The sequence below is a fragment of the Xiphophorus maculatus genome, chromosome 15, assembly GCF_002775205.1.
Source record: "Xiphophorus maculatus strain JP 163 A chromosome 15, X_maculatus-5.0-male, whole genome shotgun sequence".
Lineage (NCBI taxonomy): Eukaryota > Metazoa > Chordata > Actinopteri > Cyprinodontiformes > Poeciliidae > Xiphophorus > Xiphophorus maculatus.
In genome coordinates this window covers 11,809,093-11,820,574 of record NC_036457.1, presented here as the reverse complement: position 1 = coordinate 11,820,574, position 11,482 = coordinate 11,809,093, and the positions used below count along the sequence as shown (strand labels likewise).

The 11,482-nt window shown below is 36.6% G+C and overlaps 1 protein-coding gene across 3 annotated transcripts in view; it reads right to left on the bottom strand.

Moving 5' to 3' along the window:
* Positions 1-638: 638 nt before the first annotated feature.
* The window catches only part of kcnk2 (potassium two pore domain channel subfamily K member 2), a 31,070-nt gene continuing 20,226 nt past the window's right edge, over positions 639-11,482 (bottom strand). For all 3 annotated transcript variants that reach the window (XM_023348055.1, XM_023348054.1, XM_023348053.1), the window contains 2 exons: positions 9,161-9,303; positions 639-3,748 (listed from right to left, as the gene is read on the bottom strand). In XM_023348055.1, the coding sequence (XP_023203823.1) occupies positions 3,392-3,748; positions 9,161-9,303 (500 nt within the window). In that variant the 3' untranslated portion in view covers positions 639-3,391. The remainder of the gene's footprint in view (positions 3,749-9,160; positions 9,304-11,482) is intronic.

Here is an 11,482-nt window from a genome sequence, read left to right as displayed (position 1 = left end):
CCAAATTATTCTGGGAGAGAGAACAAATGTCTCTGTTCTTCTAGATTATGTATGGGCCTTAAGTGAAAGTGAAGATATGATATAACACATGGCAGCTCCTGCCTTAGAGGACCCATGTTACACTCTGCACAAATCAGTGCTCTTGCTAAGGACAACCTAAGAAAAAACATATATTTAACTTATTGCCAGAAAACGTCTGGGTGGTTTTGCATAATACCATATACATAAATGTTTTTATACTGTGAACGATCATTCTCTCTTTAGCAAAAGAACTTCAAATAGATTGAAGATATTCATGTAACGTTCCTAGATTGCTGTACAGTGTCAATTTCTTCACTATTTGGTTTCCTTATTAAGTTAGCCCCTCAGTTTTATATTCTGTTTGTATTTATTTTCTGCTGAGTTGCAGTCTTTGGTTATAGTTATTCTCTTTAGAGAATAATAATTGGCTAAAATAAGACTTTAGAAAAAGTCTTATTTTGAAACATTTCCATGAGCTCTCTGTGTATTTAAATCATGTTCTTGTTGCACCTGTTTCTGAATTTCTATGTGACTTTTTTTATTTTTTAATCTTAATTCATTTTACTGGGTTGTGTCGTCTTTCTGGTTTCTGGTACTCTAACCTGGTTTCCAGTGTACTCTCATTTCCACTGTTCTACCTCGGTTACCTCTGCATGCTCCCCTCACAGCTGACATCCATTCTGCTAATTAGACCCATCTGTGTTCACTTCAGTGATCACATTCCCCAGTATTTAAGTCTTGATTTTTGCTCTCAACCTGGTTCTTGTGTTTCCTCATTTGTTGTAAGTTTGCTCCTTTTTTTCCTCTCCATTTTAACCTCCCCTTTGCCACGTGAATCCATTTGTTCTGCTGTCAATTGAGTAATCAAATAATAATAATAATTTCTCTACTGCCTTTAACACATTATGTGACTTCTCTTTAAATGATATCAAGTAACATGTAAAACTATTTTTTGAAGTATTTGCTGTCAGAGTATAAGATTGCAGGCCAACACAGAGGGATGTCAAAGAAAGGATAAGAACAAAAGTGTCAAAAGAAAAATTTTGGACACTCAGAGAAAAAGCATGATTTGCTGCAGTGATCACCCAGTGGGCCTAAAAGATAGTTGCACAAATTTTCTCACTAAGAAAGCCACAGTGAGGCATCATTCATTCAGTTCATCCATTCCTAAGTGCAGATCCTCATTTGCTGCTGAATTATTGGCTATTGAGTCGGTGCTGTAACATGCAGCAGGCTAAATGAAAGGTTTAGTGTGGTGTACATTCAGTATTAGCATTAAATACTCCATCTACTCTAAGTGGAGAAATGTTTGCAGACAAATTCAGTCAAACAAAGCAACAAATGTGCCTCAAATGTCCCTAGACTTTACTGTTACAGCACTGTACAGTGCCTTGCAAGAGCATTCTTATCTCTTAAGCTTTTGCACATTTTGTCAAATTCCAACCTCAAAGTTCAATGTATTTTAGTAGGATTTCATGTGATGGAATGATGGAAGGAAAATGATGCAGGGTAAGCATTTGTATTCAGCCCCCTTTACTCCAGTACCCCTACATAAATTCAAGGAAAATAGCCAAAAGGTCAAAGGTAGCCCTGGAAGACCTGCAGACATCTACCGCTCAGGTAGGAAAATCTGTTTACAGGACGACTGTTTGTCGTGAAGTTCACAAATCTTCCTTTTATGTAAAAGTGTCAGGGAGCAAAGAAACGTTGAAAGGAAGCTGTAGCAGGTCCTATTTAAAGTTTACCACAAGCAAACGGCAAACATTTGAGCATAGGCTGTCTGGTCAAATCAGATGAGTATCATGTTGCGTGGATGGTTTGCAAAAAAATTGAGAATAGTGTACAAGTGCAGCTTTCAGCAACTCTTAACCTGCAACCAAGGTTTTAATGCAGAAAATCATGTTCGTCACAGAAGGGCCCAGTCAAATCCCAGAACTAAATCAATGTAAAACTTGTGGAAAGATTTAAAAATTGATGATCACACATATTCTCAATCCAATCTGAACAAGATTGCGCTACTTAGCAAATTATTGATATTAAAATAAATGTCTAAGCTGGCAGACCACAAATGAAATGCACCCGCAGCAAGGTGTGGTTCAGCAAAACATTGACTTCTATGCACTGAATATAAATGCACACCACAGCTTTGTCTTTTAATTTGTAGAGCATTTTTTTAAAAGTATGTTCTAATATGACATAGTTCAAGGTGTAAATATACTTTTGCAAGGCACTCCGTATGCATTAATTTCTATGGAAAACAAAATGTGATGACACACAATGCTGTGTGTTTTAATTTTATGGCTGAAGTGTGACTACTCATTAGGAAAATCTTGGAGAAGATTAAGACAAATAACTCATACAGCCCTGGTAATGCTCTATTCAGACCCAAGACATAAACAGATGGTACTTTGACTCAGGGGAAGGTTGGAGTTCGATGGGTAAAACACTTTATAGTATGCAACTATTTAGTGTGTCAAGAAGACATTCTCCTTTAAAACATTATGTTCTCCGCTTTCATTTATAAACGTTCTATATAAGTATTTAAAAAAATTCTTTAACTGTCCACGATGCATTTCAAAAATGTCCTTATTACTACTGTGATCAAAATTAACACATGAAAAGATGGACATGAGTCTTTTGTTGCCCTCATATGTCCAGTGTTTTCAATAAGGCACCAGTGAATTATCCCTCAGGATGAATAGTTTATGGAGAAAGCAAAATGTCAACATTCGTCTCTTTAGTAAAGGGTTGATTAAGTGGCAAATGCAAGGCAGATAAAGTAAACAGAAGATGAGCGAAAAGAAAAGGAACATTCCTTCCAGGATTTCTGCTTGTAAAGAACCACAGGATAGACCTATGATTGATAATTTGGTGTTTTTAACTATTGGGATCATTGATCCAATCCCAGTTTTAGGATGGCTGTCACGAGGTGAGTGCAGATCCCTCTATTGCTTCTTACGTTTCGTGTTTCCCAGGGAATACTGTGGAAAAAGAAGACTAGTGTGCTGCCTGCAGCCTCAGGGTGGACTTTTATTTCCTTCCAGCTTCAGCAGTGTTTGAACTTGCGCTTTAATTTCAATCTCGTTCCATTTGGCTCAGGTACAAACACATCTTCAGTAAAGTCTGACTCCTTCCATAAATTCAATGCAATCTGTTTTCTTTTTTATGTGCAAGAGATAAACATGGACAAAAGTGAACAGCTTCATGACTTATCTGTGCTTAGGTGTTTAAATCACGGGAAAACAATCTGCTTCATTCAGGTACCTCATCAATGTCTGGCATCAGTCAATGATCACTGAAGCCTCGAGTTTGTTTTCAGTCTCACAGCTGCAATGCTCAATACAGTGAATCTCCTTCATTGTACTGATACTCATTTGAGGTTTTCGATTATGGCGATTTCCTGTCGATCAGCGTAATCTGGACTGAGGCCGTTCAGATACAAGCTGCCGTTCCTGGTGAGAGCCCCTGGGACGGGACTTAGAGAAAGCGTCAAGGAGGGGTATGTCTCTTTGTCCTCGCCCAGGTTGGCTGACAGCGTCCTCTTCCCAGGGGTCATCTCCTGGTTCATGGTGGCGTTAATTCCCAGCTCGGACGAAAGCTTGCGCTTGATGGACGCGGCCCGCTGGAACCTATCATAGATGTCGACACTAAGCCGCCTGCGGGTCTCTTTGAACTCCGCTGATACATTTGCCGTCCACTCAGCAGCATGGGCACGAAACTCCCCAACCTGCAGAGACAAAATGAAGATTTATGTCCAAATGGCTCTGTTGCTCACATTAGGAACAGATTTAACCCTAAGGACAGATCCACTGCTGCCCATTGAGTCAAACATCCAGTTCAGCCAAGACACACTCACAGACCACAATTTTATGTACAACTTTTAACTGTAAGTTGAAAGTTGTAAGTTTGAAACAGTTGAAAGTTGTACAACTCAGTATTCAGATTTTAATACTGATATGAATACTTATTCAAAGTATAAGTATCAGTATTAATACTGATTAATACTCAAATCAGTATTAAAATTTGATTGGATTTGAATAAGTATTCAAATCAGTATTTAAATACTGATTCAGTATGAATCAGCCATATACGTACATGGTAGCAACTTAATGCATTTAGAAATCTACATGTTCAAACTCGGCATCAAAATTAGGAAGAATTTGGATTTTAGTGACTTTATTTGAAAATGGTGTGGGTGTTTGTGCCACAAGCGCTTGTTTCAGTAAAGGCTAAAGCTCATTATCTCTTTCACCATGTTTTTACCAGTACTGGGCATTTTACTTTATCTAAAATCAAGGTATGAAAAATGTCTGTCATCATGTTGCACCAAAACAAATAAGGATTTTGTAAGCCAGGGATACAAAAACCAGCCTGGTTTTAGACTTTTCTTCACTCAGTTTTGAATTTATCATTTCCATCAAAATGGACTCATAACTATTCAAGCTGTTAAGAACATTATTCCTAAAAACAATAATTTTCTCAGTCATCAAGAATGTGGAAATGAGAATTTCAGTAACAGGAAAGAAAACTTCAAGATGATTAAGAGTACCCAAGAAGCACCAGAATGGTTTCTGGCCAAAAGTTCCCCACTGTCTCAGAAAAGATTAAGGACAGACTATAATTCAGAAAAAAGGCTTGTTATGTTCTCCAAAATATTATCCTGCTTATGACGGTTTGAAAAAATATTTATTTGGGAAAGATGAGAGCTACTATATGTGCCCTGTATCAAAGCAAAATTAAAGTTTGATGCAAAGAAATAGACTGCTATTGAAGAGAGAGGGATTACTCACAACTCTGATTACTGGCACGAACAAAGGCTGGCAGCAAAACATCCTCCAAGAGCAACTTCATCAACCAATCTGGGCACAATTTATTGATTATGTGTGCATTTTCCATCATGATGGATGGAGCACCGTGTGAAAGAACAAAGATCATCAGAAATGACATTTTGTCAGCATGTCAGATTTCACAATACAAAGCAATTTAAAATGATCCATCTTTGTAAACCATATACAGTATATAATTTTTGACATCTGCAGTCAAAAGTCCAAGTACACTTAAAAAATCTTGTTTTAATACAAAATACAAGTGAGTGGTAAAAAAAATCTAATATATTTTCAAAAGTAACTTTTAATCTGACAAAACAGCCTCATCATATTGAATATGACTGTCTATAAGAAAACGTGCATAACTAGTTCAATGTACCCAGTAAATTGAACTAGTTAAGGCCATGACTAAACCTCAGATGCTTTGAGGGAACTATTAACGTTCAAGACTCAGAGTTTTGTTCTGTGATCTAAGCCTTGACTCAGTTAGAAAACTTGGACTATCTGCTAATGGATGAAATCATGTCGAAGCACTTAAAACCCTGAAGCATTTAACCCAGAAATGTATTAAGAGAACAAAAGTCATGCATTGATTGTCAGGCTGACCACGTCTAATAACTTCAGCCTCTTTAATGTGCGCAGCTGACAAAAAAGTTCACTGAGATCATAAATGGCACCTCCATTAATCTCCTCAGACAGCTGTTGAAAAGCTCTTCCCTCTAGCACTCTCCCACATGCCTTGCCCATGCTCCAATTAGCAAGCCACATGGAGGAACTTTATAACCTTACACGCTGTTGTTCTCCGTTATTGTTCATTTATCAAAGTGGCCGACTGCAGATGTGAAGATTTGTGAAAAACGGGAAGGAAGAAATCAATATCCAAGGATGGTGTTTTTGAGACTGGTGCAATAAACTGTTTTTTCTTAGAATTGCAGCTCCTTGCTATTCGATTCAATTCATGCACAGATCTATAAGGGATGTTGTGCAATATTCATAATAATACAATATTTATACTGGGGGTAGTGCCCACTGGGTTTGTCTCTAAGGCCTAGAATGCCTTGATTGTGACTTTTACACAGTCACTCTCACCCAGTCATCACGTCTAGTTTTATTATTCTGTATCTCTTACTGACCATCAGTGAATAAGAGAAGCCTGTTTTCTGATACAGATTTGTAAAAGTATAAGGTGCCCACAGTATGTATTATAGACACAGACAGCGAGTGCATCCATGGTTATTGAAAGGTTTCACCTTAATATTGCATCAGCCTTCCTTCTCTAGGGTCCGTATTTATTTAGCAGCCTTTGAGGTGAAGAGTGGGGTGAAGAGGCACTTGAATTGAAATTTATGGCACATGTGTGTGCACATTGGGAAAAAAAAGAGAAAACACCTTCTGTCTACTCGTTTTCTCTGCCTGCTCATCATCGACGCTCGTTCCTTCCAGCAACCTCCCACTGAAAACCGCCTCTCCCAATGATTTGATTCTCTGCACAGCTCCCAGCCTCCTCAGACGTACACTTAATATGCCAGCAGCAGGGTGGAAAAAGCTGCATACTTCCAAATAGCCCCTATGTCAAAGAAAATAAGATGGGCAGGAGTTTGAATTCAGGAGGAGAGCAGATGTGTGTATGTGGATGTGTGGCTTTTATTAATTAATTAATATATCTATTTTTTCATGTGAGTTATGAACCTGCTGTAACAGCAAGGTATTCTATTACTCAGCTCCAGCAGACGTCCAGTGTGAGACTGTATTTACTTCACAGAGTGAGGGCAGGATGAATACACATCGCTTTCAGATTCATGGCTTGAGGGGCGTAAACAATGGGGTGTCACTGTGGTCTTAGGCTTACTGTAAATATCTCTATACATAACATATTACACACACTGCCGATGTGATGGTGAAGAGATGTTTAGAGGTCAGCACAGAACAGCAGCATAACATTGAATTCTTTGTTTAACTGTCAGATATCATCATATTTTTGATATATTTTGTAGATCACTATCAGTCTTTTTATTGTTTACATATGTAACACTGTGACAGCTGTCCCGACTGTCACACGCAGACACTATTGGTAATGGTATTTTTGTTTCCCCTTAATATTACTTTATATATTGATTAGTGAGTAGTTTAGATTTTTTTCTTTAAATTTGTTTTCATTAGTCTGTCTGTTTAGTTAACTATTTGTTGTGCACCCATTTAGTTAACTTTATGTGTCAGTTCTTTGTATATTTTGTTAAATATAACAACATAATTTCTTTCTTTTGAGTTACCAGTTTCCTCTGGACCTGTTCATGAAAATCACACAGATGAGCTCCAGCTGATTGGTGTCCATATATGGGTGTCAAACTTCCTCAGCGGACCATTCCATTTGTTCACCAGGAGAGGGGGAAATTTGGTCTTTAGTTTAATTTTACCATTTATTTAATGTTTCTTCTTTTGGAAAGTTAGTTAAATTCTGATATTTATTTCATTTATAGATTTAGTAATATTCTGACCAATATTTGTTAGGTTTTTGTGTGTTTATTTACCCCCTAGTGTGTGTTAATGGTCTGATCAGCCACTATTTAAGTTCCCCTCATGTCTTGTTTGTTAGGTCAGTTTGTGCTTGAGTTTGTTCTGTTACCACCTGAGATGTACTTTGTTATGTTGACCTCAGTTTGGGCCCAATTTATCAATTTTGAATTTTTTTGTTAATAAATTAAGATTATATTTTGAATTTTCTTCAACGTCTCTCTGGCTGGTTTATGCAAAACCTTCACAAACACATATTAAGGCTAGGCGTTACGGCTTAAAAATAAAATGTCCAATTTTTTCCAGACCAGACTCAATTTCCAATTTAAATCTTCTTGCTTACTTTTCTAAAATTATAAGTCATAGAAAATATTTTCAAAAAGTGACCAGACTCAAGTGACAGACTCAACCAGACTAAAATTATAAGTAATAGAAAATATTTTCAAAAAGTGGCTTTTATTTCATTCATCCCTTATGTGAGTTGTATAGAGTGGAGTGTTGGGGCCAGACTACAAGAATTTTTTTATTTATGAAAATATAGTCAGACTATTAGCAGAATAAAGATGTATTTCTACCAGAAGAATGCCCTAAAGATAAGAAAAAAATGTAATGAGAAATAGACTTCCAGAGGAATAAAGATCTGACATAACCAGCTCAGTTTGTGTGGTTTTCTTTGAAACAGACATTCAGCTACTGATTATAATTTGATGCTGATGCGTTAAACGATGGAGTATTTCTTAATTTGTAAATCTTACACCGAAGTATAATTTTACATGACGCTCAACTTTCTTCATTTTAATTTCCATCTATTTTTCGTGTTGGAGTTCTCGTAAAATTAATACTTCGCTCTCCTAATATTACAATTTTATTCTGGTCATATTATGACTGTATTATTATTGTAATATTATGACTTTATTCTTGTAGTTAAAAAAAACCAAACAAAAAAACGCTGTAGCCTGGCTGTAATACTCATAAAAAACATGACCTGAATTAATAGTCCAAATAAATAGAAGCTGCCATTGGCAAACTGACATCATTTGTAACTATGGAAACATAAGGTGTGCGTTAATGAAAAATAATATACATTTTCCAAACATTAATTCTTCAAAACCCAACAATTTGATTAATGATGCCTTGGACATTATTGACAGTACAAGCAGGCAGATCACTAGTCAGACCAAGATAGGAAGCATCTCATGATGTCCACAGAATGCTCTAAATCAGTAACTGCTGTCCAAATATTTGTCCTCCATATTTTTCCCAGTCAAATGAAGCAGAGAGCGTCTTACTGCAGCTCCAGTCTGACTTTATCTCGGATAATTTATCAGTGTTTAAACTTCCACATATGCAGCATGAGTCTGAAGTAAGTTTTTAGAGCCAATCAATTTGTTGTTTGAGGGAAACTTGATTCAGATGGATTTATAGAATCTCAGTGTTGGGTAATCAGCCAGCTACAAGTCATTAACTTTTATCTTGATTAGAAAAACAGACTGATTATTTGGAGAAACTAGAAAATCAGAAACCACTTCACAGCTTTCTAATGGAAGGTAGGCTAATATTACGACACAGTTGTTGGGATGCTCATGCATACCTGGATGTGCACATCACAGTAAGGAGAAAAATGACTTTATTCGGCAATGAAATCTTTATGTTTTCACTTATTTGCAGGAAATGGTAAATTGTCTGAAATTCTATAGAGCTTCATCAGGTACAAAGACTCCTGAGCCACCACTGCCCTCAGCAAGAAGCAACTTTTTGATCTACAGATATATTTCTTATACTTGAGCCACAACAGCACATACCTCCTCTTTAGTTTTCTTAGAGATGACTCTGAACCAGTCTCCAATCATGCTGAGCACTGCTGCAAAGTACGCCAAGCCCACCAGGATCCAGAACCACACAACCGGCTTGTAGTAGTCGAGGTACTCGAGATTCTCTGAACCACCTGTAAGACAATCAACACAACAAGTGGGATGTAGTGGAGCACCCTGTTTGGTCTTTTAAATTACTTGAGGTAAATAAATTGGGCAATTTAGTTTTATAACCTAATGAGAGTTGGTTTGTCAGTCTTGTAGAGAAGTCATCTGTCTCAGATATTAGAACTTCATTAGCACTTCATCGCAAGAGAGTGGTGGACTAACATGTATAAAACTCTCATATATAGCAAAATATCATATAACATTTAATTTTTTAAAACTAAACATGTATTCTCACAGAAAAAAAGAATATCTTAGAGTGTTTTCAGGATCAAAATTGAGAACAATGTGAAATTACTCAAACATCTTCTAAAGAAGTATTTTATTTATTTTAAACTCTGCAAAAAATCGGTCCATTCAGTGTGAATCTAATAATGATGACCATCAGCCAGTTTGTTAGAATAAGCTACAAGCAACAAAAATAGAGGATGTGTATTCTTCAAAACTGTATGAAGAGTGTGAAACTTTCTGAGGTGTACTTGTACATGCATCTGCATTTAAATCCCAACAATACCATATTTATAAAAGCTACAGAGCAAAAGAAGTTTAAAGTGATATGTGGGTGCCCATTACAGGGCATGTTTAACTAAGAGGATCCCAAGCTAATTAGTTTACTGTAACTACTGCAGGCTGATGCAGGTGCTGTAATCTAATCGATAATCACTAGGGCAGCTCAGGGAAGTTTAATCTAGCAGCTAAGTGTTTGTGATTTTTCCCATCTGCCTCTGCCTTGTTATCTGCCAAGCAGGTCAACTTGAACTAACTGCCTGCTGCACACACACACACACACACACACACACACACACACACACGCCGACGCACGCGCAAACTTTAATGAAGACACACCTAGTGTCTCTCTTTTATTCTCTCCAGTTTTGGCTCTCATTCAGTCCTGCCAGGTTCATTTACTGCATTAGCGTGACCATATGTAGTTAAATCTTCATACTTGTCATGATGTGTTTGAATCTTGGACATAATTTGGGTAGATTTTCTTTGTTGTTTGTATAGACATATCTTCTTTGTTGTTTTTTAGCTACATTAGTCCCTTTATGCATTTATTATTGTCAGTGCATTTGGACTAATTTCTTTTGATTAGTGTTCCTTTCTGTTTATCATATTTTCCACTTAAGTTTCCTGGTCTCCCTCCATTAGTTCCACACTTTGTTTCTTTCACCTATTTCTGTTACTCTCTGTGATATTCCATGAATCTCTGTGATTTGTTTCTGTTTTGTATTTTTCTTGTCAATCTTAAATATTAATACATTTTAGTATCAGCTAACAATATTTATTTAGTTGACTAATTCATTTATCAAAGGGTAAAATATATCCCTGTCAACTTGGTCCCATGTGAGAACATATTTGCAAATTTTGCTAATTGACAAATTGGCAAACCTTACAAGGAGCAGTAATCCAACCAAGTCACTCTGAGTACTTGAAAACTCATCAAAGATGTCACAATACAACTAAAAATAACATCTGCCTGTCAGCAGTCACAATTTATCACCCAGAAAGGGAACGGGCAACAATGGCACCCAAAAACAGGTCTGACATGTTTTAAGTTTGCAAAATCTCACAAGAAACAAGCAGACCTATGGAACAAGCTATCCAAATGAGGCAAAATATCTGAATTGGTAGATATATAAAAAAAAGTTTAACTTGGTGCTTATATGTTGAACAGCACCCGAAGCTTAAATTTTACGGAAGTAAGAAAGAAACAGAACGATTAACAGAGAAGTCTGATTATTCCAGAGCTGAGTTAATATGCTAAAAGGTGAAAGTATGAGGTCATAAAACCATAGGGAATTTGTGAATGATGTATCTTAGCATGTCTTATTTGAAAGTAAAAGCTCAGTTTAATAGACATAAACTGCTGCAGACTTTTGATTACAGGGCTTAATGACATACAGAAGGACAACTTACTGTAGACTTTGCAACGCAGAATGAGTTGAATCAGTTCATTTGAAAAAATGTTTTTGAGCTCTGATCTCTAAAAACTCATTAAAATATTAAAGTCACCAGCTTCAGGTTTTAATATCAGGAGAAAACGTCTATGTAGTGTACAATTAATCAGGCCCTCCAAACCTTTTTTGGTGAGGTTGTTGTACTGACTTTATATGAAAAGGATCTTGTAACAAAAAATCACTATTC